General features: G+C 45.4%; 1 protein-coding gene and 1 non-coding gene across 2 annotated transcripts; one reads left to right on the top strand and one right to left on the bottom strand.

Moving 5' to 3' along the window:
- Nucleotides 1-987: 987 nt before the first annotated feature.
- Nucleotides 988-4,689, top strand: LOC123073708 (probable glucomannan 4-beta-mannosyltransferase 11). The gene is made up of 9 exons (XM_044496762.1): nucleotides 988-1,248; nucleotides 1,384-1,482; nucleotides 2,390-2,642; nucleotides 2,735-2,845; nucleotides 3,087-3,223; nucleotides 3,328-3,420; nucleotides 3,519-3,718; nucleotides 3,796-4,044; nucleotides 4,178-4,689. The coding sequence occupies exons 1-9, from the start codon at nucleotides 1,018-1,020 to the stop codon at nucleotides 4,341-4,343; spliced, it is 1,539 nt and encodes a 512-aa protein (XP_044352697.1). The 5' UTR covers nucleotides 988-1,017; the 3' UTR covers nucleotides 4,344-4,689.
- A 1,427-nt stretch (nucleotides 4,690-6,116) lies between these two features.
- Nucleotides 6,117-6,190, bottom strand: TRNAI-UAU (transfer RNA isoleucine (anticodon UAU)). Its single transcript has one exon. It is a non-coding gene; the product is annotated as a tRNA-Ile (tRNA).
- Between the last annotated feature and the right edge of the window lie 20,219 nt (nucleotides 6,191-26,409).

Genomic DNA, 26,409 nt, shown 5'->3' with positions numbered 1-26,409 from the left:
TTTGTGTTATTCTTTTGCTGAATTTAGAAACAGCTATGAGGCACTGTACCACACAAGCAGTTTGACCGAATTGTCGCTGACATACGTCCACCCGATTCAGGTTTAACAAGCCGCATTCTTTGCTTTTGAATGGTTCCGAGGACGAAAATGAGGTTTTGTAATTTCGCATATATATGTGCAACCATGCTAGATTGTTGTTGAACAAACTCTTCAGACTTGTGACATTTCTTGAAGATAAATCCAAAGGAGGATTTATCAGTGTTGGGACTAGAGTTTTAGCTGAAGATAAAAGCGAGGTTGAGAAATTGATTTCTTCTTTCCTATATAAACGCTATATTTTTATTTTTAGCGGCGTTTACTGAAGGACATTTACCTAATTAATAAGTGATGCCTATCTGCTTCACCTCTTTAGTGCCCAATGATGAATACAAATTTGTGATGGAAAATTGAACTCCGCTAAGAATAGCATCACCTTTCAATTCAACCAACAATGTACTCTATATTTACATGAACTTTGATTATTATTTTGTAGAAATGGACGGCACTTCCTTTGTCCATCCTAGCTACTTGGCCTGTATGCGGATTGGGGAGTAGTGCTCCTAGGCTCCTAGCTACTACTTCCACACTCACAGGTGACAGGTCACCAGACTACATGCATGGCCTCGTGGCAACATTCCCATGCATGTTGCCAACCACCAGATGACCAAAAAAACTCATCACGTACATACTCCATGTGCATGCATGCATCCTCCATCCATCCACACTATCTATATAATCCTGCACTATTTCATCTAGCCTAGCCAGTCGTGCTAGCATCTGCACCCAGTCCTCCTGGCTAGACGAGCCGGCGCCGGCGAGGAGGTCATGGCGGCGACAGCGTGGCTGTGGGCGGAGGTGCCGGTGCCCGTGCGGGTGGACTGGGCGGCTGTGGCCGCGCAATGCGCGTGGGCCGGGCAGCAAGCGCGGGCGCTCCTGGTGGTGCCGACCGTGCGGCTGCTGGTGCTCCTGTCCCTGGCCATGACCGTGATGATCCTGCTCGAGAAGCTCTTCGTCGCCGCCGTGTGCTACGCCGCCAAGGCCTTCGGGCACAGGCCCGAGAGCCGGTACCGGTGGCGGCCGATCGCCGCGTCAGCATGCAAAGCTGGCGGCGGCGACGAGGAGGACGGCATTGTCATCGTCGGCAGCAGCAGCGGCAGCGCGGCGTTCCCCGTGGTGCTGGTGCAGATCCCCATGTACAACGAGCGCGAGGTGAGCTCAATAGGAAAATGTTGGTTGATCGATTTTGGTTTGACCGGCGGGGAGCTGGTGCTGTGGTGGTTTTGTTTACTGATCAATTTGTTCTCTTGTTTGGTTGGATTGGATCGCCGGATGGAATGAGTGAAGGTGTACAAGGTGTCAATCGGAGCGGCATGTGCGCTGGAGTGGCCGTCGGACCGGATGGTGATCCAGGTGCTTGACGACTCCACCGACCCCGTTGTAAAGGTACGTAATCAATCAATCAATCAATTAACCAGGCGCAAGCGTCTAGCAGGCAGCACGTACATACTCTTGTATTATGGGTTGGTTTTTTCTTGCAATTTGCGTTCGTACTACTACTACCTATGTAAAGAAATATAAGAGTGTTTTAGATTACTACTCCCTCCATTTCTAAATATTTGTTTTTCTAGAGATTTCAACAAGTGACTTGACAACATACGAAGCAAAATGAGTGAATATATACTTTAAAATATGTCTATATACATCCGTATGCGGTAGTCCATTTGAAATCTCTAAAAGGACAAATATTTAGAAACGGAGGGAGTATAAAGTAGTGATCTAACCTGTGATCCTTGGTTGTGGGGATGAAGTCCTGCACATAGACATCGATCGATCGTAGGCAAGAACTGGCCAATAACATGCATGTGCAGTGCACACAGATCACCAGAACATGTTCCCAGATTCTTTGGCATATTATAACTATGCAGAATACCTGGCGGTCATGTGACCAAGAAGGAACGTGAGGAGACGTGACAGTGGGTTAGGTGGCTTGATCTACCTTGAGGCCTCCTAGTCAACGCTTCACTATCTTTTTGAGCCTCGCAGAAATGCAAAAAACAAAGGAAAAAAAACTTTATCAAGTTCGCGGTGCCACACTCCAATATTGTCGAGTAGTGCTACCTCCGTTTCTAGAATAATTCAAGTTCTGGATTTCTCGAAAATCAAGCATGTTTAAGTTCGACTATTATTTGAGACAAATTGTCAGTCGGAAAGTTGTAGCCTCATTGTCAGTGGTAGATGCAGTTTCGAAAGTCATGCTCCGTGTTCCTGCTGCAGAGTTTTGGACAATAGATTACCCAACAGCACAATTCCAGATAAAAACCGATCATACTTTCTGTTTCTTTTTTATCAGGACTTGGTGAAGATCGAGTGCCAAAGATGGAAGAGCAAGGGCGTGAACATCAGGTATGAGGTCAGAGAGAACCGCAAGGGGTACAAGGCCGGCGCGCTCAAGCAAGGGCTGATGCGCGACTACGTGCGGGAGTGCGAGTTCATCGCCATGTTCGACGCCGACTTCCAGCCCGAGTCCGACTTCCTCCTTCGGACCGTCCCCTTCCTCGTGCACAACCCTGACATCGCCCTCGTGCAGACTCGCTGGAAATTCGGTCAGTCAGCCCTCTTGCACTATGGTCTTATACTACTGTTTATGACATTATAAGCAGGATCTAAGGCTTGTTTTATAGCTTTTGTTGTGCAGTTAATTCGGATGAGTGTTTGTTGACAAGATTCCAGGAGATGTCATTGGACTACCATTTCAAGTTTGAGCAGGAGGCTGGGTCCATAGTGTACTCCTTTTTTGGCTTCAATGGTACGTAAACTCGGTTTCATCATATCATATATGTAGCTCAAGTATATATATACGTATATATTTCAAAAAAGGTTAAACCCGTGGTCTCTACATCATTGTGATGCACACAACCATAGCATATATATATATATATAATTTTAACCTTTTTTGTTGGGGATTTGTTGGATATTTTAAAAATTACTCAAATATCCAAATGAGCACATTGAGTGAGTGATTTGTTGGTGATCTTTGCATCTTCCAGGGACAGCCGGCGTTTGGAGGATCTCGGCGATCAATGATGCCGGGGGGTGGAATGACCGGACGACGGTGGAGGACATGGACCTGGCTGTTCGCACGGCGCTGCTGGGATGGAAGTTCGTGTATGTAGGCGATGTCAAAGTAAGCGAAAAAATAATGCTCTTTTATTTAGTTGCTTCTCAGTCAGAAATAATCAAACCCATAGAGAAACAAACCTAACGATGCTCGGACCTGTGTGTGGTTAGGTCAGGAGTGAGCTGCCAAGCACATTCAAGGCATACCGATTTCAGCAGCACAGGTGGTCATGTGGACCAGCAAACCTGTTCAAGAAAATGTTGGTAGATATTCTAGAGAACAAGGTCTATAGTTATTTGATATTGGAGGATACATCACCACACACACCATCTTGTTGCCTGAAATTTAATTTACTCTGCAGAAAGTGTCATTTTGGAGCAAACTCCACCTGTTGTACGACTTCTTCTTCGTTGGGAAGATTGCTGCTCATACATTGACATTCATCTACTATTGCTTTGCGATCCCGGTGTCCGTTTTCTTCCCTGAGATTCAGATACCTCTCTGGGGCGTGGTCTATGTTCCAACTGTTATCACCCTCTGCAAGTCTCTTGGATCACCAAGGTAACACACACACCAAGATCAAATGAGAGTAGTACCGTTTATTACATTCAGTTAACACCAGAAAGCCACTCTTTCAGTTCATTTCATCTGGTGATCCTCTGGGTCCTCTTTGAGAATGTGATGTCATTGCACCGGATAAAGGCCACAATAACTGGTCTTCTCGACACTAGACGAGTCAATGAGTGGGTTGTCACTGAGAAATTGGGAGATGCCAACAAGACAGAGCCAGCCATGGAAGGATTAGATGATGTGCAAGTGATAGATGTCGAGCTATCGACGCCCCTAGTACCAAAGCTCGAGAAGAGGCGAACACGATTATGGGACAAGTAAGCAAAGTCTGTTGTCTCAAAGCTAATACATTATGATATATACTACTTTGATTTACTGTATATTGACTACCGTTTTGAACGTTTTCTAGTTTTTTCAAATAATGGCTGATATGTGCATTCTTTTTATCAGGTACAACTGCTCAGAGATTCCTGTTGGAACCTGCATAATTATATGTGGGTGCTACGACGTGCTTTACGCAAAGAAAGGATACTACATCTACCTCTTCATTCAAGGCCTAGCATTCCTTGTTGTCGGGTTTGAGTACATCGGCACACGCCCTCCCAGCGCCGAATAAGCAACCATGCCATTCATGAAGCTGATACGCATGGTTACGACAAACCGTGTGCAAGTAAAGCCCCTCTCCTGCACATATCGATCTCAGACCATAACGATATACAGAGAATTTTTCCTCGGCCCTAGTCAGATTTGATCCAACCTTTAATTCTTTGCTGCCGAGAAGGCTATCAAAATTGCATGGTAGCTCATCTAATAGTAAAATGCAGTATTAACTGAAGCATCATGACAGAAAGATGCATTCAACACCTGGAAGAATAACAGAAGTTGTAAATGAATTAATATGCTCTGTCAATTACTTACAGTGATTCTCCCAAAAAAATTATGCCACTGTACTTACTGATGTAGCTTATTCGGAATAGAGGATGATCAGCACTTTGTGCGGTTGTGTTGTGTAGTGGGACAAAACATGTAAACGTACATTTGCTCAACACCATTTATAACTCTGTCAAATTCAGACAGACCTTAGAATGCAGTAACAAAAATTCAGACAAATGTCGGAATGCATTCAAATTCAGACATGTAGCTTGCAAGAAAGGAATATTTGTGGTATAACTTTTCCCTTCGATGTGAGGCAGAGGAGGGAGATGCATGCGTGCCCACGCTTTATATGCGCGGGGTAGACAAAGGGTCAGTGCTTTGCCGAGTTTGGAACTCGACATAGGAAGTCCACCCGTCCAATAGCCGTTGCCACGTATCCCGTGGGCCCGTCTGCTAGGTATTAGCCGAGTTTTTCCACGAGAGCTCGACATCGACGTGATCTCTGAAATTCTGTAGTAAAAAAATAAAAAGGCAAAAATATTGTCGTTTTTTCGTTAGTGCAAACCCAGTAAACATAGACCGCCCTCACGTCTCTGCTGCCTAGTCGTTGTTGGGACCCACCTGTCAGGGCACTGCCTACTTTCTGACGAGCGAAACCCGGCGAATGTGCGACATCGTCTAGTTTCTCCTTGTCACCGAGTCCATTTTTATGGGCACTGGGCACACATTGATATTTCCCGAGTTTTGTGGCACTACAGAGAGTTCAATTTTCCGGAAAATCGGCAGACACCTTGCACTGCAGAGCTCCCGATAAAAGGAACTCGGGGAACCATGGAAACTCGGCATAGGTGGCGATTCCAGTAATGGTTTGATTTCATTTGCAAAGATTTGTAAAACTTACATAGGTTCACCGTAGGTGTAGGACTTTTTTGTGTTTGTAGACGGAACTTTTGTGAAGTCTGGGCAAACTTGAGGCCGAGTGCCTAAGCTTGAAATCGGAATCAGGTGTTCGAATACGCAACATATAAAATAGCCTCAAATTTCCAAACCGCAATCCAATTAATAATATAAACATAGTAATCATACAAATGTATGAACTACTTCCTCTGTAAAGAAACATAAGAGCATTTAGAACACTATATAATATATCAGTATTCAGCTTCATAGATCAAAATAAAGTTGTGACCACAACGAAAGTCATGCCATGCATAGAACCAAACTCGTCATGTTGCCAGCAAAAGTATAGTTATTCAAATTACCATAGAAATATAGCTCTGCTTCTGTTTCCTGTTGCACATAATTCACATTATTTTACTTGAATTCAAATTTTCACTGCTTGCTCTATTAATCAAAAATTTCTTCATGTATGACATTTAATAATTCAAAATTTGAAGTTAACATGTAATTATCTAGAATAAATCCCTAAGCAAAAAAAGACTAGTTCCATGAATTCCTCATCTGCCGACGTAAGGGTAGGGGGTCAACACAGATTCGTCATGGCGGTTAGTGGTTTTGCTCCCGGCGGGGCTCGAACCCGCGACCTTCGGCTCATAAGACCAACGCTCTAACCAACTGAGCTACGGGAGCCGAGCGTGAACGCAAATTTTAATGGCTAATTATCTGTACGTGATGTTTTTTTAACAGATTTGTTCGTGATGTTGACCGGGAAAACTGCTTGATATATATAGCTAGCTAAATGTTACTCTTTGCTAAAAAAAAGCTAAATGTTACTCGTTCGTTCTTTTTTTTTTTGCGGCGTACTCGTTCGTTCGTTGCTATCAGAAAAAGTTTAAAACAAAAAAGGCATCTTTTTTATAAAACGGAATATACTAATATCAAAGGGGATATTAGTTTATTATAATCACATCAGCTCTGTATCAACACGTTAAAATCTCCTGAATGAGGATACACACAATTAAAAAAAAGCAATGACAAGGATAACATCAACGAACAATAACATCATTTTTTGATTTTTTTTGTAAGGGTGTTTCTTTGCAAGCATCCATGCTACTCCCTTTTTTCACTTTTATAAGACCTTGAAGACATTTCAGACAATGTGCAAAACAACCTATTTGAGTTGTCTGAAACGACTTACAAAAGTGAACGAAGGGTGTACTTAATATATTTTTTCAATAAAGGAAATATATTAATATCACGAGGGTACCAATTACATCCAGTTTATACGCCAACAAGATGTTGAAAGACCATCAAAGACGCACACAGTCAATAAAAATAATAAAAAAGAGAGAAAGCGAAAAGAAGCCCTCGTCACGGTGATGAAACACTCGCAAGAGCAATACTATGACCACCACCGAAGACAACACCCGAATCACAAAAAGAGATTCTCCAAAAACGACACCTCCAAGAAGGAAACAATGCACAAGCGTTGTCGTCGCCCCATAGAAGATTTTGAGTTTTCACCCTGGAGAGAGTCCGAGTTCACAAAACAATGCCTTCAAGCAAGGTCATTGCCAGGCACAGGCCAGACCTTGGGCTTTCACCCTAAAAATTGCGACTCGGTGCTCAAGGAGTAGCATAAAAAATGCAGTCCACTTGTGCTGTCACCCCCTCTTGCCAAGGCCACTGCTGCAAGGAACCAACACCCGACACACAGGAAACCTATGATGCCATTCTTCACTACCACCAATACGCCAATCCACCATTACAAATCTCCGATCACAACCATGATGACCCACAAGTATAGGGGATCACTCGTAGTCCTTTCGATAAGTAAGAGTGTCGAACCCAACAAGGAGCAGAAGAAAATGACAAGCAGTTTTCAGCAAGGTAATGTCTGCAAGCACTGAAATTATGGGTAACGAGTAGTTTAATAGCAAGATAATTTGTAACGAGCAAGTAACGGTAATGGTAACAAAAGTGCAGCAAGGTAGCCCGATCCTTTTGAGGGAAAGGACAGGCCAAAATGGTATCTTATGATAAGCAAAGCGTTTTTGAGGGTACACGAGAATTTCATCTAGTCACTTTCACCACGTTGGTTTGATTTGTGTTCGCTACTTTAATAATTTGATATGTGGGTGGACCAATGCTTAGGTGTTGTTCTTACTTGAACAAACCTCTTACTTATGATTAACCCTCTCGCAAGCATTCGCAACTACGAGAAAAGTATTAAAAAATCTAACCATAGCATTAAACTTTTGGATCCAAATCAGTCCCTTACGGAATGGCGCATAAACTAGGATTTAAACTTCTGTCACTCTGGCAACCCATCATCTAATAACTACTCCACAATGCATTCCCTTAGGCCCAAATATGATGAAGTGTCATGTAGTCGACATAACACCACTAAAGGAATCACAACATACATACTATCAAAATATCGAACACATGTCAAGTTCACATGATTACTTGCAACAAGACTTCTCCCGTGGCCTCAAGAACAAAAGTAACTACTCACAAATGATAATCATGCTCAAGATCAGAGGGGTATTAAATAGCATAATGGATCTGAACATATAATCTTCCACCAAATAAATCATATAGTAATCAACTACAAGATGTAATCAACACTACTAGTCACCCACAAGCACCAATCTATAGTTCCGGTACAAAGTTTGAACTCAAGAGATGAACTAGGGTTTGAGAGGAGATGGTGCTGTTGAATATATTGATGGAGATTGCCCTCCCCAAGATGGGAGAGTTGTTGGTGATGATGATGAAGATGATTTCCCCCTCCGGGAGGGAAGTTTCCCCGGCGGAATCGCTCCGCCAGAGGGCAAAAGTGCTCCTGCCCAAATTCCGCCTCGAGACGGCGACGCTTCTTCTCGAAAGTCCTCTCCTTATTTTTTCTAGGTCAAAATGACTTATGTACCAAAAGAGGGGCACCGGAGGTGGGCCAAGGAGGGCACAACCCACCAGGGCACGCCTGGGCTCCCTGGCGCGCCCAGGTGGGTTGTGCCCACCTGGTGGGCCCCCCCTCTGGTAGTTATTTGCTCCAGTAATTCTTATTTATTCCATAAAAATTCCTTGTGAAGTTTCAGCTCATTTGGAGTTGTGCAGAATAGGTAGCCTGACGTAGCTTTTTCAGGTCCAGATTTCTAGCTGCCAGAATTCTCGCTCTTTATGCGAACCTTGCATATTATGAGAGAAAAGGCATTAGAATTACTCCAAAAGGCATTATTGTGCATAAAAACATTATAAATAACAGTAGAAAAACATGATGCAAAATGGACGTGTCAAACCACCATGACATTCTCCACCTCTGTCAATCCCATGGAAATCTATATTTAGACATGTCCCATGGCACCGACAAGAAAGCGAAGCTTTGTGACACACCCTCATGAAGCCTCACTGGCAGAAGATAAAGGAGCACACAAAAGGATCGATTCCGGTCTAGATATCCAGTGGCTCCATGCGCCAATCAGCGGACATCTCCGATAGGAAGACTGGATATTCTCATCGGCGTTCCGATTGAGGAGGCAACCATGAAGCAGATCGATGACTTGGTGCTCGAAGAACTGAGGGCCAAACCACCTTTATTCAGGCCAATCCAGCAACCCCCACGCCACCGGCCGGCTATAGAGGAGAAGACGAACGTCGTCGACATGTTGGTCCTCCAGCACTGAAGGAGCACACAACCGATGCCTGCTGGTCCCAGTTTGATCTAAACAGGGCAGCACTACCACATCCGAGCGTCCATCCAATGTGCACAGCGGCCACGACGCGTCGGCCCAGATCGGGCCCAGGTTGGGCCCATTACGCCGTCGCACGCCATGGTAGCAGCTTCTCCGATCGCACCGCTGGGGGCCGACCACGTCTGCCGCCATCTCCCAACGCCGCCGCACCTTGTATTCAACTCCGCAGGCCACCTCACATGCACGTTCATCGCCTTGCATGTCCGCACAGATGCTCCGCAAATCGCGTTCCTCCTCAACCCTCGGCCTTCAACGAGACAGGCCGCCACCGCCGCCACCATGGCCAGGGGAATCAGGAGGGGGGAGGGCTTGGCTAGGGTTTGGTGGAACCTCCAAAGTTGCCCGAGCGGAGGCGGCCCGGGAGCTGCGGGTCCCTACTTAATATATGGATGTTTGCCTTTTGGGAAAACATAATAATAAGTGATGGCAACCTAGAAAAAAAATACTAGCATACCCGCGGGGCGGCCCGCCGCGCCCCGCGATACAATTTGTGTGCATATGCTAGGCTTTGTTCTTGTAAGTATCTACTGTAGAATGTGCACTTGTCTTTTAAAATATTTAGCGTTTATTTTTTATATGGGCTGTTTAAAATATTGTGTAGACTCTAAATGTACGTAAAGATGTGTTGACTAAAAAGGTAATGTTTAATAGTAATGGTATTGTGTAATTTGAGAAAAATTACAGCCAAGTCACCTGTTTTTTAGGGTGTCATAAGATGTAATAGAGGTAACAATTTTTTTAGGGAGTACCAAATATTACTATATTTTTTCGTAGAGAGTTAAACTTGCGAGCGATTATTTTTCTAGTACAGAAGAGCAGCTTCGCTACATCGACTGACAATTACGGGGATTTTACGGGCTGGACGCCCAGCCCACCAGTTAAATTAGGAGAAGAAGATTAATTATTAGGTCAATTAAAATATGACAATTCAGCGGGTCCGTAAAATCTGTGAGCCAGGAGTCCGTGTGTCTATTGCATTTTTGATAGAGGATAGGCAGAAGTACTGTTCTTTGGAAGAGAATAACAATGGAATACATGACATGGAGATGTAAAAACTGCACTGATGGATAAATCATGTCTAGTAAAACAAAACATAGATTTATTTGGTGAAGTACATATGGTATATTACATGAATAAAAAAGATCATTTATTTTCTTGATACTAAGTCGACAGCTCTACAAAGTCCTGTTGCGTCCTTCTGTTGGGTTAGTGGCTGTGCTTGGGCTAATTTAGGTTGACGGTTATTAAGCTTCAATTAGCTATTGTTTTAATCCATTGTGATTTGGGACCGATTGAATCAGTTTTAGGGTTTGAACACACACAAATAGGGATTTCGAGGGTTTGAACACCAGTCTGCGAAAACCCTTGAATCTTCGACCACTTGAACAAACCCTCGAATCGATTCGATGGTTTTGACACACACACATGCTACGAATTTGGATGGATTGAGGGTTTGAACAGACTGGTCATAAATAGTTATGCCCGACGGCATGTCGCGCCTGTTGATATGTTATGTGAGTGCATTTCCAATTCCTCATCGGCCGTATCAAGTCGCGTCTCGCGGGCTGGAAGGGCAAGCTGATGTCGCTGGCGGGTCGACGCGTTCTGGTGCGGGCGGTGCTCTCTGCGCTGCCAACCTTCGCCATGACCGTGCTCAAGGTGCCAAAGAAGATCCTCAAGGAGATTGACAAGGCACGGCGTCGGTTCTTATGGGTCCAAGATGAGGCACTGACGGGCGGGAAGTGCAAACTGGCGTGGAAGCAGGTGTGCACTCCAACGGAGAAGGGCGGGCTGGGAATCCCTGACTTGCTTCGGTTCGGCTCAGCCCTCCGGCTGCGCTGGTTATGGGCGTCCTGGCAGCACCCGATGAGGCCATGGGCGGCTTTCCCCTTGCCATGCGACGACGGAGACCAGAAGCTGTTCGCGGGAGCAACAAAGATCACCATCGGCGACGGCCAAAGGGCAGGGTTCTGGACATGCCCCTGGCTCGACAGCGCACCTCTGAATATCACCTTCCCGAGCCTGTTCAAGCACTCGCGGCGCAAAAGCCGATCGGTTGCCGCTGCTCTCGTCAACGAACAATGGATAAGTGATCTCAGCCACGGCGACACGGCCTCCATTGTCGTCGATTTCCTCAGACTCTGGCGACGGCCCCAACAGGCTCAGATCACCCTCGACAACCAGGTCGCTGACCGGATCGTCTGGACTGCAGGAGGAGGGGGCTCGTACTCGACCGGGGCTGCGTACAAGATGTTCTTCAAGGACGCGCCGAGCACAGGCCACGACACCGTCATCTGGAAAGGCTGGGCGCCGGGCACCGTCAAGATGTTTGCATGGCTGCTGTACAATAACAGAGTCTGGTGCAATGACAGGCTGCAGAGGAGGGGGTGGCCGAACGGTTACTTCTGCGGCCTGTGCCTGAGAAATCTCGAGTCTTCACTGCATCTGATCTAGGACTGCCCATTCTCCAGGATGATTTGGAGCTCTGTTGCCACATGGATCGGCTGAGAGGCGCTGGGCTTAAGCAGGCGGCCTGCTCATAGCTCTCTACAACACTGCTTCACGATGATCAGCCGCACGCCGGCCGACCAGAGGAGAGGACTCAAAACAATGGCGATGCTGGTCGCTTGGCACATCTGGAAGGAGCGGAACGCATACGTTTTCAGAGGGAAAACGCCGCGGACTGACGATGTTCTTCAAGCCATAAAGCTCGATCTTGCATCTTGGAGGTCTGCTGGAGCCGCATGTTTAGAGCCCCCGTTCGGGGACGCATCAGCGAGGTAGAAAGCTCACGATGGGCGTCTCTGGACGCCGCCATCGCTGCTTTTAGGTTTCCTGCTCTTGAGAGCTTTTCTGTTTTCCATGATCACTTGATCCCCGCTTGTTTCCCGTATGCTTTCTCCTAAATCAATGAAGCCGACCTAAACCGGGTCTTTAAAAAAAATGTTATGTGAGAAATTATGTGTATGATGATGTTGAATTTCACTTTATAATTTATGTTATGGTGTATGTGCAAAAATCATATTTGTACGGATGCTGAAATCTTTCATAAAGAAAAGCTTTACTGAATGACAAGAGTCTACATTGTGGGAAAAGGGAATACACATTGATATTGCATGATAAATTTTTGATTCTTTAGTAATTCATATGATCCTTGTTCGGCAGCCCACTGGATTTGTGCACTAGTAGAAAAAGGGCCATTTGTCCCGGTTCGTAAGGCCCATTTGTCCCGGTTGTTGAATCGGGACTAAAGGGTCGTTACTAAAGCCCTAGGCCTTTAGTCCCGGTTCTTACACGAACCGGGACAGATGGGCCTCCACATGGCCGGTGCAGCGAGCCCAGGCAGGAGGTCCTTTGGTCCCGGTTGGTGGCACCAACCGGGACCAATAGGCGTCCACGCGTCAGCAGCTGGCAGGAGCTGAGGTTTTTGTTTTTTTTTGAAAGGGGGTGGTTTAGGGGTTTTGGGGGGTTAATTTAGGTGTTTCATACATTATGTTAGCTAGCTAATTAATAGAGAGAAGTGTCCTCTCTTATCTCTGTGCTTGGTCGACGCTATGTAATATACGTATAGAGAGGACTCGACACGCTAGCTAGTAAGCAAATGAAGGAAACAGAAGATCATCATGAACATATGCATATAGAGAGAAGTGATATCGACCTCTCCTTCTCCGAGAGATTGGACGAACAACAAGTTTTCGTATATCTATCCGACGCCACTGGCTACATATATACAATATAAGATCTCTTACAATATAATTCCCTAATTATATATGAACTCAAGGTCCACATGGTATTCTCCGTCTTTATCGATCACGTGGTCAAGAAAGAATGCCGCCAATTCCTCTTGAATTGCTCGCATACGATCTGGTGGTAGGAGTTCATCCCGCATCCGAAATATCTAATTTGAAGAAGGGGGTCAATACATATATATGAATAAATGAAACTCAACACAAATAATGGTAATAAAATAAAATTGTGAATATTATTGCTTACGCACTTCATATTGTTTGTCAGAGTAGCCCCGCTCACAGGTCGTGTTGCAGATGGACTCGCAAACATAGTATCCACAGTAATTAGTCCCAGCTTCCTGCCACAACCAGTTTACAAGAAATAGAGGTCAATCAAACTGATAAGCAAGCATGCTAAATGGTATTTATGAAACTAGCGCTTGAATCACTAGTAGTACTTACTTTCAGGTGTTTAAATTGCAGCTTCTTCGACAGTCCCGGAGCTTTTGAGGTGAATTTTGTCCAAACCCTGTCAGACAAAGAAAACAATTACTTGATATCAGGAAATGAACAAAGTTGCCGATATGGTGCGATAATGATCGATTTAACTTACTTCTCGAGCATTTCAGTCATGTCCGCATACTCCTGGGGATCTTTTCGTCTCGAGTCTAAGACGGTTACTAGTCCCTGCTCAAGCTTAATCTCTAGGAGAATATAGTGGAACCTGCGTACGCATGCATAACTCATCAATTACATTACTATAACCTGGACTAATAAGGGAAACCGAATATGCACAAGACAGTAACACTCACTTGAAGTGTTGGAAATATGCCCTAGAGGCAATAATAAATGGTTATTATTATATTTCTTTGTTCATGATAATTGTCTATTGTTCATGCTATAATTGTGTTATCCGGAAATCATAATACATGTGTGAATACATAGACCACAACGTGTCCCTAGTAAGCCTCTAGTTGACTAGCTCGTTGATCAACAGATAGTCATGGTTTCCTGACTATGGACATTGGATGTCATTGATAACGGGATCACATCATTAGGAGAATGATGTGATGGACAAGACCCAATCCTAAGCATAGCATAAAAGATCGTGTAGTTCGTTTGCTAGAGCTTTTCCAATGTCAAGTATCTTTTCCTTAGACCATGAGATCGTGTAACTCCCGGATGCCGTAGGAGTGCTTTGGGTGTACCCAACGTCACAACGTAACTGGGTGACTATAAAGGTAGACTACGGGTATCACTGAAAGTGTCTGTTGGGTTGACACGGATCGAGACTGGGATTTGTCACTCCGTATGACGGAGAGGTATCTCTGGGCCCACTCGGTAATGCATCATCATAATGAGCTCAATGTGACTAAGGAGTTAGCCACGGGATCATGCATTACGGTACGAGTAAAGTGACTTGCCGGTAACGAGATTGAACAAGGTATTGGGATACCGACGATCGAATCTCGGGCAAGTAACGTACCGATTGACAAAGGGAATTGTATACGGGATTGATTGAATCCTCGACATCGTGGTTCATCCGATGAGATCATCGTGGAACATGTGGGAGCCAACATGGGTATCCAGATCCCGCTGTTGGTTATTGACCGGAGAGGCGTCTCGGTCATGTCTGCATGTCTCCCGAACCCGTAGGGTCTACACACTTAAGGTTCGGTGACGCTAGGGTTGTAGAGATATTAGTATGCGGAAACCCGAAAGTTGTTCGGAGTCCCGGATGAGATCCCGGACGTCACGAGGAGTTCCGGAATGGTCCGGAGGTGAAGAATTATATATAGGAAGTCCAGTTTCGGCCACCGGGAAGGTTTCGGGGGTTATCGGTATTGTACCGGGACCACCGGAAGGGTCCCGGGGGTCCATCGGGTGGGGCCACCTATCCCGGAGGGCCCCATGGGCTGAAGTGGGACGGGAACCAGCCCTTAGTGGGCTGGGGCGCCCCCCTTGGGCCTCCCCCTGCGCCTAGGGTTGGAAACCCTGGGGGTGGGGGCGCCCCACTTGGCTTGGGGGGGAAGCCACCCCCCCTTCCCCCTTGGCTGCCGCCCCCCCTTGGAGATTTGATCTCCCAGGGCCGGCGCCCCCCCAGGGGGACTATATATAGTGGGGGGAGGGAGGGCAACAGCACCACAGCTCCTGGCGCCTCCCTCTCCCCCTGCAACACCTCTCCCTCCCGCAGAAGCTTGGCGAAGCCCTGCCGGGATCCCGCTACTTCCACCACCACGCCGTCTTGCTGCTGGATCTCCATCAACCTCTCCTTCCCCCTTGCTGGGTCAAGAAGGAGGAGATGTCACTGCTCCGTACGTGTGTTGAACGCGGAGGTGCCGTCCGTTCGGCACTCGGTCATCGGTGATTTGGATCACGGCGAGTACGACTCCATCAACCCCGTTCATTGGAACGCTTCCGCTCGCGATCTACAAGGGTATGTAGATGCACTCCTTTCCCCTCGTCGCTAGTATACTCCATAGATGGATCTTGGTGATGCGTAGGAAATTTTAAAATTCTGCTACGATCCCCAACAGTGGCATCATGAGCCAGGCCTATGCGTAATTACTATGCACGAGTAGAACACAAAGCAGTTGTGGGCGTAGATGTTGCCAATTCTTCTTGCCGCTACTAGTCCTATCTTGTTTCGGCGGTATTGTGGGATGAAGCGGCCCGGACCGACCTTACACGTACGCTTACGTGAGACAGGTTCCACCGACTGACATGCACTAGTTGCATAAGGTGGTTAGCGGGTGTCTGTCTCTCCCACTTTAGTCGGAACGGATTCGATGAAAAGGGTCCTTATGAAGGGTAAATAGAAATTGGCATATCACGTTGTGGTTTTACGTAGGTAAGAAACGTTCTTGCTAGAAACCTATACAAGCCACGTAAAAACTTGCAACAACAATTAGAGGACATCTAACTTGTTTTTGCAGCATGTGCTATGTGATGTGATATGGCCAGAAGATGTGATGAATGATATATGTGATGTATGAGATTGATCATATTCTTGTAATAGGAATCACGACTTGCATGTCGATGAGTATGACAACCGGCAGGAGCCATAGGAGTTGTCTTTATTTTTGTATGACCTGCGTGTCATTGAATAACGCCATGTAAATTACTTTACTTTGTTGCTAAACGCGTTAGCCATAGAAGTAGAAGTAATCGTTGGCATGACAACTTCATGAGGACACAATGATGGAGATCATGATGATGGAGATCATGGTGTCATGCCGGTGACGAAGATGATCATGGTGCCCCGAAGATGGAGATCAAAGGAGCAAAATGATATTGGCCATATCATGTCACTATTTGATTGCATGTGATGTTTATCATGTTTTGCATCTTATTTGCTTAGAACGACGGTAGTAAGTAAGATGATCCCTTATAATAATTTCAAGAAAGTGTCCCCCCTAACTGTGCACCGTTGCGAAGGTTCGTTGTTTCGAAGCACCACGTGATGATCGGGTGTGATAGATTCTAACGTTCGCATACAACGGGTGTTGACGAGCCTAGCATGTACAGACATGGCCTCGGAACACACGCAATACACTTAGGTTGACTTGACGAGCCTAGCATGTACAGACATGGCCTCGGAACACGGAGGACCGAAAGGTCGAGCATGAGTCGTATAGAAGATACGATCAACATGGAGATGTTCACCGATCTTGACTAGTCCGTCTCACGTGATGATCGGACACGGCCTAGTTAACTCGGATCATGTTTCACTTACATGACTAGAGGGATGTCTATCTGAGTGGGAGTTCATTGAGTAATTTGATTAGATGAACTTAATTATCATGAACTTAGTCTAAAATCTTTACAATATGTCTTGTAGATCAAATGGCCCACGTTGTCCTCAACTTCAACGCATTCCTAGAGAAAACCAAGCTAAAAGATGATGGCAGCAACTATACGGATTGGGTCCGGAACCTGAGGATAATCCTCATAGCTGCCAAGAAAGATTATGTCCTAGAAGCACCGCTAGGTGAAGCACCAATCCCAGAGAACCAAGACGTTATGAACGCTTGGCAATCACGTGCTGATGATTACTCCCTCGTTCAGTGCGGCATGCTTTACAGCTTAGAACCGGGTCTCCAAAAGCGTTTTGAGAAACATGGAGCATATGAGATGTTCGAAGAGCTGAAAATGGTTTTCCAAGCTCATGCCCGGGTCGAGAGATATGAAGTCTCCGACAAGTTCTTCAGCTGTAAAATGGAGGAAAATAGTTCTGTTAGTGAGCACATACTCAGAATGTCCGAGTTACACAACCGCTTGTCTCAGCTGGGAGTTAATCTCCCGGATGACGCGGTCATTGACAGAATCCTTCAGTCGCTTCCACCGAGCTACAAGAGCTTTGTGATGAACTTCAATATGCAGGGGATGGAAAAGACCATTCCTGAGGTATATTCAATGCTGAAATCAGCGGAGGTGGAGATCAGAAAGGAACATCAAGTGTTGATGGTGAATAAAACCACTAAGTTCAAGAAGGGCAAGGGTAAGAAGAACTTCAAGAAGGACGGCAAGGGAGTTGCCGCGCCCGGTAAGCCAGTTGCCGGGAAGAAGTCGAAGAATGGACCCAAGCCTGAGACTGAGTGCTTTTATTGCAAGGGAAGTGGTCACTGGAAGCGGAACTGCCCCAAATACTTAGCGGACAAGAAGGCCGGCAACACCAAAGGTATATGTGATATACATGTAATTGATGTGTACCTTACCAGTACTCGTAGTAGCTCCTGGGTATTTGATACCGGTGCGGTTGCTCATATTTGTAACTCAAAACAGGAACTGCGGAATAAGCGGAGACTGGCAAAGGACGAGGTGACGATGCGCGTCGGGAATGGTTCCAAGGTCGATGTGATTGCCGTCGGCACGCTGCCTCTGCATTTACCTACGGGATTAGTTTTAAACCTCAATAATTGTTATTTAATGCCAGCTTTGAGCATGAACATTGTATCTGGATCTCGTTTAATTCGAGATGGCTACTCATTTAAATCCGAGAATAATGGTTGTTCTATTTATTTGAGAGATATGTTTTATGGTCATGCCCCGCTGGTCAATGGTTTATTCTTGATGAATCTCGAACGTGATGTTACACATATTCATAGTGTGAATACCAAATGTAAAGTTGATAACGATAGTCCCACATACTTGTGGCACTGCCGCCTTGGTCACATTGGTGTCAAGCGCATGAAGAAGCTCCATGCAGATGGACTTTTGGAGTCTCTTGATTACGAATCATTTGACACGTGCGAACCATGCCTCATGGGTAAGATGACCAAGACTCCGTTCTCCGGAACAATGGAGCGAGCAACCAACTTATTTGAAATCATACATACCGATGTGTGCGGTCCAATGAGTGTTGAGGCTCGCGGAGGATATCGTTATGTTCTCACTCTCACTGATGACTTAAGTAGATATGGGTATGTCTACCTAATGAAACACAAGTCTGAAACCTTTGAAAAGTTCAAGGAATTTCAGAGTGAGGTTGAGAATCAACGTGACAGAAAAATAAAATTCTTACGATCAGATCGTGGTGGAGAATATTTAAGTCATGAATTTGGTGCGCACTTAAAGAAATGTGGAATCGTTTCACAACTCACGCCGCCTGGAACACCTCAGTGAAATGGTGTGTCCGAACGTCGTAATCGCACTCTATTGGATATGGTGCGATCTATGATGTCTCTTACCGATCTACCGCTCTCATTTTGGGGCTATGCTTTAGAGACTGCCGCATTCACTTTAAATAGGGCTCCGTCGAAATCCGTTGAGACGACACCGTATGAATTATGGTTTGGGAAGAAACCTAAGCTGTCGTTTCTAAAAGTTTGGGGATGCGATGCTTATGTCAAGAAACTTCAACCTGAAAAGCTCGAACCCAAGTCGGAAAAATGCGTCTTCATAGGATACCCTAAGGAAACCATTGGGTATACCTTCTACCTCAGATCCGAAGGCAAGATCTTTGTAGCCAAGAATGGGTCCTTTCTGGAGAAAGAGTTTCTCTCGAAAGAATTAAGTGGGAGGAAAGTGGAACTTGATGAGGTGATAGTCACCCCTTCCGAACCGGAAAGTAGCGCAGCACGGGAAGATGTTCCTGTGGTGCCTACACCGACTGGGGAGGAAGTTAATGATGATGATCATGAAGCTTCAGATCAAGTTACTGCTGAACTTCGAAGGTCCACAAGGACACGTTCCGTACCAGAGTGGTACGGCAACCCTATCCTGGAAATCATGTTGTTAGACAACGGTGAACCTTCGAACTATGAAGAAGCGATGGCGGGCCCGGATTCCGACAAATGGCGAGAAGCCATGAAATCCGAGATAGGATCCATGTATGAAAACGAAGTATGGACTTTGACTGACTTGCCCGATGATCGGCGAGCCATAGAAAATAAATGGATCTTTAAGAAGAAGACAGACGCGGATGGCAATGTGACCATCTATAAGGCTCGACTTGTCGCTAAGGGTTATCGACAAGTTCAAGGGGTTGACTACGATGAGACTTCCTCACCCGTAGCGAAGCTGAAGTCCGTCCGAATCATGTTAGCAATTGCCGCATTCTATGATTATGAGATATGGCAAATGGACGTCAAAACGGCATTCCTTAACGGCTTTCTTAAGGAAGAATTGTATATGATGCAGCCGGAAGGTTTTGTCGATCCTAAGAATGCTAACAAGGTATGCAAGCTCCAGCGCTCCATCTATGGACTGGTGCAAGCATCTCGGAGTTGGAACATTCGTTTTGATGAGATGATCAAAGCGTTTGGGTTTACACAGACTTATGGAGAAGCCTGTGTTTACAAGAAAGTGAGTGGGAGCTCTGTAGCATTTCTCTTATTATATGTGGATGACATACTATTGATGGGAAATGATATAGAATTCTTGGAAAGTATAAAGGCCTATTTGAATAAGTGTTTTTCAATGAAGGACCTTGGAGAAGCTGCTTATATATTAGGCATCAAGATCTATAGAGATAGATCAAGGCGCCTCATTGGTCTTTCACAGAGTACGTACCTTGACAAGATATTGAAGAAGTTCAATATGGATCAGTCCAAGAAGGGGTTCTTGCCTGTATTGCAAGGTGTGCAATTGAGCACGGCTCAATGCCCGACCACGGCAGAAGATAGAGAAAAGATGAGTGTCATCCCCTATGCCTCGGCCATAGGGTCTATTATGTATGCCATGCTGTGTACCAGACCTGATGTAAACCTTGCCGTAAGTTTGGTCGGAAGGTACCAAAGTAATCCCGACATGGAACACTGGACAGCGGTCAAGAATATCCTGAAGTACCTGAAGAGGACTAAGGATATGTTTCTCGTTTATGGAGGTGACGAAGAGCTCGTCGTAAAGGGTTACGTCGACACTAGCTTCGACACAGATCTGGATGACTCGAAGTCACAAACCGGATACGTGTATATTTTGAATGGAGGAGCAGTAAGCTGGTGCAGTTGCAAGCAAAGCGTCGTGGCGGGATCTACATGTGAAGCGGAGTATGTTGGAAATATGCCCTAGAGGCAATAATAAATTGGTTATTATTATATTTCCTTGTTCGTGATAATCGTTTATTATCCATGCTAGAATTGTACTGATAGGAAACTCAGATACATGTGTGGATACATAGACAACACCATGTCCCTAGTAAGCCTCTAGTTGACTAGCTCGTTGATCAATAGATGGTTACGGTTTCCTGACCATGGACATTGGATGTCGTTGATAACGGGATCACATCATTAGGAGAATGATGTGATGGACAAGACCCAATCCTAAGCCTAGCACAAGATCGTGTAGTTCGTTTGCTAAGAGCTTTTCTAATGTCAAGTATCATTTCCTTAGACCATGAGATTGTGCAACTCCCGGATACCGTAGGAATGCTTTGGGTGTACCAAACGTCACAACGTAACTGGGTGGCTATAAAGGTGCACTACAGGTATCTCCGAAAGTGTCTGTTGGGTTGGCACGAATCGAGACTGGGATTTGTCACTCCGTGTAAACGGAGAGGTATCTCTGGGCCCACTCGGTAGGACATCATCATAATGTGCACAATGTGACCAAGGTGTTGATCACGGGATGATGTGTTACGGAACGAGTAAAGAGACTTGCCGGTAACGAGATTGAACAAGGTATCGGGATACCGACGATCGAATCTCGGGCAAGTAACATACCGATTGACAAAGGGAATTGTATACGGGATTGATTGAATCCTCGACATCGTGGTTCATCCGATGAGATCATCGAGGAGCATGTGGGAGCCAACATGGGTATCCAGATCCCGCTATTGGTTATTGACCGGAGAGTCGTCTCGGTCATGTCTGCGTGTCTCCCGAACCCGTAGGGTCTACACACATAAGGTTCGGTGACGCTAGGGTTATAGAGATATTAGTATGCGGTAACCCGAAACTTGTTCGGAGTCCCGGATGAGATCCCGGACGTCACGAGGAGTTCCGGAATGGTCCGGAGGTAAAGATTTATATATGGCAAGTCTTATTTTGGTCGCCGGAAAAGTTTCGCGCATTATCGGTATTGTACCGGGAGTGCCGAAAGGGGTCCGGGGGTCCACCAAGGGGGTCCACCCGCCTCGGGGGGCCACATGGGCTGTAGGGGTGTGCGCCTTGGCCTATATGGGACAAGGGCACTAGCCCCAAGAGGCCCATGCGCCAAGAGATAAGGGAAAGGGAGAGTCCTAAAGGGGGAAGGCACCTCCGAGGTGCCTTGGGGAGGATGGACTCCTCCCTGGCCGCACCCTTCGTTGGAGGAAGGGCCAAGGCTGCGCCCCCCTCTCCCTTGGCCCTATATATAGTGGGGGGAGGGAGGGCAGCAACACCTAAGCCCTGGCGCCTCCCTCTCCCTCCCGTGACACATCTCCCTCCTCCCGCAGCGCTTGGCGAAGCCCTGTTGGAATCCCGCTACTTCCACCACCACGCCGTCGTGCTGCTGGATCTCCATCAACCTCTCCTCCCCCCTTGCTGGATCAAGAAGGAGGAGACGTCGCTGCTCCGTACGTGTGTTGAACGCGGAGGTGCCGTCCGTTCGGCGCTAGGATCATCGGTGATTTGGATCACGACGAGTACGACTCCATCAACCCCGTTCTCTTGAACGCTTCCGCTCGCGATCTACAAGGGTATGTAGATGCACTCCTTCCCTCTCATTGCTAGTAAACTCCATAGATTGATCTTGGTGATGCGTAGAAAATTTTGAATTTCTGCAACGTTCCCCAACAGTGGCATCATGAGCTAGGTCTATGTGTAGTTTCTATGCACGAGTAGAACACAAAGTAGTTGTGGGCGTCGATGTTGCCAATTCTTCTTGCCGCTACTAGTCTTATCTCGTTTCGGCGGCATTGTGGGATGAAGCGGCCCGGACCGACCTTACACGTACGCTTACGTGAGACAGGTTCCACCGACTGACATGCACTAGTTGCATAAGGAGGCTAGCGGGTGTCTGTCTCTCCCACTTTAGTCGGAACGGATTCGATGAAAAGGGTCCTTATGAAGGGTAAATAGAAATTGGCATATCACGTTGTGGTTTTACGTAGGTAAGAAACATTCTTGCTAGAAACCTATACAAGCCACGTAAAAACTTGCAACAACAATTAGAGGACGTCTAACTTGTTTTTGCAGCATGTGCTATGTGATGTGATATGGCCAGAAGATGTGATGAATGATATATGTGATGTATGAGATTGATCATATTCTTGTAATAGGAATCACGACTTGCATGTCGATGAGTATGACAACCGGCAGGAGCCATAGGAGTTGTCTTTATTTTTTGTATGACCTGAGTGTCATTGAATAACGCCATGTAAATTACTTTACTTTATTGCTAAGCGTGTTAGCCATAGAAGTAGAAGTAATCGTTGGTGTGACAACTTCATGAAGACACAATGATGGAGATCATAATGATGGAGATCATGGTGTCATGCCGGTGACAAAGATGATCATGGTGCCCCGAAGATGGAGATCAAAGGAGCAAAATGATATTGGCCATATCATGTCACTATTTGATTGCATGTGATGTTTATCATGTTATGCATCTTATTTGCTTAGAACGACGGTAGTAAGTAAGATGATCCCTTGTAATAATTTCAAGAAATTGTTCCCCCTAACTGTGCACCGTTGCGAAGGTTCGTTGTTTCGAAGCACCACGTGATGATCGGGTGTGATAGATTCTAACGTTCAAATACAACGGGTGTTGACGAGCCTAGCATGTACAGACATGGCCTCGGAACACATGCGAAACACTTAGGTTGACTTGACGAGCCTAGCATGTACAGACATGGCCTCGGAACACAGGAGACCGAAAGGTCGAACATGAGTCGTATAGCAGATACGATCAACATGGAGATGTTCACCGATGATGACTAGTCCATCTCACGTGATGATCGGACACGGCCTAGTTTGACTCGGATCATGTATCACTTAGATGACTAGAGGGATGTCTATCTGAGTGGGACTTCATTAATCAGATGAACTTAATTATCATGAACATAGTCAAAAAGTCTTCGCAAATTATGTCATAGCTTACGCTTTAGTTCTACTATTTAAGATATGTTCCTAGAGAAAATTTAGTTGAAAGTTGGTAGTAGCAATTATGCGGACTGGGTCCGTAAACTGAGGATTGTCCTCATTGCTGCACAGAAGGCTTATGTCCTTAATGCACCGCTCGGTGTGCTGAACCTCAGCGTCGTCTGTAGATGTTACGAAACATCTGACATACACGTTTTGATGACTACGTGATAGTTCAGTGTGTGATGCTAACGGTTTAAAATTGTGGCAACAAGACGGTTTTGAAACGTCACAGAACATATGAGATGTTCCGAAGACTGAAATTGGGATTTCAGACTAGTGCCCACGTCAAGAGGTATGAGACCTCTGACAAGTTTCTTAAGCCTGCAGACTAAGGGAGAAAAGCTCAATCGTTGAGCATGTGCTCAGATTGTCTGAGTGCCACAATCGCTTGAATCGAGTGGGAGTTAATCTTCCAGATGAGATAGTGATGGTTCTCCATAGTCACTGCCACCAAGCTATTAGAGCTTCGTGGGTGAACTATAACATATCAGGGATAGACATGATGATCCTTGAGCAACTCGCGATGTTTGACACCGCGAAAGTAGAAATCAAGAAGGAGCATCAATTGTTGATGGTTAGTAAAACCACTAGTTTCTAGAAGGGCAAGGGAAAAAGGGATACTTCATGAAACAACAAATCATTTGCTGCTCTAGTGGAGAATCCCAAGGTTGAACCCAAACCCGAGACTAAGTGCTTATGTAATGAGGGGAACGGTCACTGAATCAGAACTACCCTAGATACTTGGTAGATGAGAAGGCAGGCAAGGTCGATAGAAGTATATTGGATATACATTATATGAATGTGTACTTTACTAGTACTCCTAGCAGCACCAGGGTATTAGATACCGGTTCGGTTGCTAAGTGTTAGTAACTCGAAATAAAAGCTGCGGAATAAACGGAGACTAGCTAAAGGTGAGATGATGATATGTGTTGGAAGTGTTTCCAAGGTTGATGTGATCAAGCATCGCATGCTCCCTCTACCATCGAGATTTGGTGTTTGCGTTGAGCATGATTGGATTATGTTTATCGCAATACGGTTATTCATTTAAGGAGAATAATGGTTACTCTGTTTATTTGAATAATACCTTCAATGGTCTTGCACCTAAAATGAATCTCGATCGCAGTGATACACATGTTCGTGCCAAAAGATATAAAATAGTAATGATAGTACCACATACTTGTGGCACTTCCATTTGAGTCATATTGGTATAGAACGCATGAAGAAGCTCCATGTAGATGGATCTTTGGACTCACTCGTTTTTGAAAAGATTGAGACATGCGAACCATGTCTATTGGGATATATGCATGAAGAAACTCCATGCAGATGGATCGGTTGGACTCACTTGATTTTGAATCACTTGAGACATGCAAATCATACCACATGGGCAAGATGACTGAAAGGCCTCGTTTTCAGTAAGATGGAACAAGAGAGCAACTTATTGGAAGTAATACATTTTGATGTATGCAGTCCAATGAGTGCTGAGGCATGCAGTGGATATCGTTATGTTCTTACTTCACAGATGATTTGAGTAGATACTGAGTGTATTTACTTGATGAAACACAAGTCTGAATTATTGAAAGGTTCAAGTAATTTCAGAGTGAAGTTGAAGATCGTCGTGACAAGAGGATAAAATGTCTGTGATATGATCATAGAGATGAGTATCTGAGTTACGAGTTTGGCACACAATTAAAGACATTGTGGAAAGTGTTTCACAATTAATACCGCCTGGAACACCACAGTGTGATGGTGTGTTCGAACATCATAACTGCACCCTATTGGATATGGTGGATACCATGATGTCTCTTATCGAATTACCACTATCGTTTATGGGTTAGGCATTAGAGACAACCGCATTCACTTTAAAAGGGGCACCACGCAATTCTGTTGAGACGACACCGTTTAGAGAAACCTAAGTTGTCGTTTCTTAAAAGTTTGGGGCTGCGAAGCTTATGTGAAAAAGTTTCAGGCTGATAAGCTCGAACCCAAAGCGGATAAATACATCTTCATAAGAATACCCAAAACAGTTGGGTATACCTCCTATTTCAGATCTGGAAGCAAAAGTAATTGCTTCTAGAAACAAGTCCTTTCTCGAGGAAAAGTTTCTCTCGAAAGAATTGAGTGGGAGGATGGTGGAGACTTGATAAGGTTATTGAACCGTCACTTCAACTAGTGTGTAGCAGGGCACAGGAAGTTGTTCCTGTGGCACCTATACCAATTGAAGTGGAAGCTTATGATAGTGATCATGAAACTTCGGATCAAGTCACCAGCAAACCTCGTAGGACGACGAGGATGCGTGCTACTTCAGAGTGGTACGTGATCCTGTCTGAGATATCATGTTGTTGGACAATACTGAACCTACGAGCTATGGAGAAGCGATGATGGGCCCATATTCCGACAAATGGTTAGAAGCCATGAAATCCGAGATAAATGGATCTTTGAGAAGAAGACGGACGTGGACGGTAATGTTACCGTCTATGAAGCTCGACTTGTGGCAAAGAGTATTTCCACAAGTTCAAGGAGTTGACTACGATGAGATTTTCTCATCCGTAGCGATGCTTAAGTCCGTCGGAATCATGTTAGCATTAGCTGCATTTATGAAATCTGGCAGATGGATGTCAAATTCCTTACCAGTTTTTGTAAGGAAAGGTTGTATGTGATACAATCAGAAAGGTTTTGTCGATCCTAAGGATGCTAAAAGGTATGCTAGCTCCAGCGATCCTTCCATGGATTAGAGCAAGCATCTCGGAGTCAGAATATACGCTTTGATGGAGTGATCAAAGTTTTTGGGTTTATACAAAGTTTGTTAGAAACTTGTATTTACAATAAAGTGAGTGGGAGCGCTACAACATTTCTGATAAGTA

This window comes from Triticum aestivum, chromosome 3D (assembly GCF_018294505.1).
Source record: "Triticum aestivum cultivar Chinese Spring chromosome 3D, IWGSC CS RefSeq v2.1, whole genome shotgun sequence".
Classification (NCBI taxonomy): Eukaryota; Viridiplantae; Streptophyta; class Magnoliopsida; order Poales; family Poaceae; genus Triticum; species Triticum aestivum.
This window is presented reverse-complemented; position numbering and strand designations above follow the sequence as displayed.

Excerpts from the sequence above, each read along its gene's own strand:
- LOC123073708 (XM_044496762.1), top strand. The coding sequence starts at position 1,018 with ATGACCGTGATGATCCTGCTCGAGAAGCTCTTCGTCGCCGCCGTGTGC. Across the intron at positions 1,249-1,383 it reads CCATGTACAACGAGCGCGAG|GTGTACAAGGTGTCAATCGG; the intron begins GTGAGCTCAATA and ends GAATGAGTGAAG. Across the intron at positions 3,224-3,327 it reads TGTATGTAGGCGATGTCAAA|GTCAGGAGTGAGCTGCCAAG; the intron begins GTAAGCGAAAAA and ends GTGTGTGGTTAG.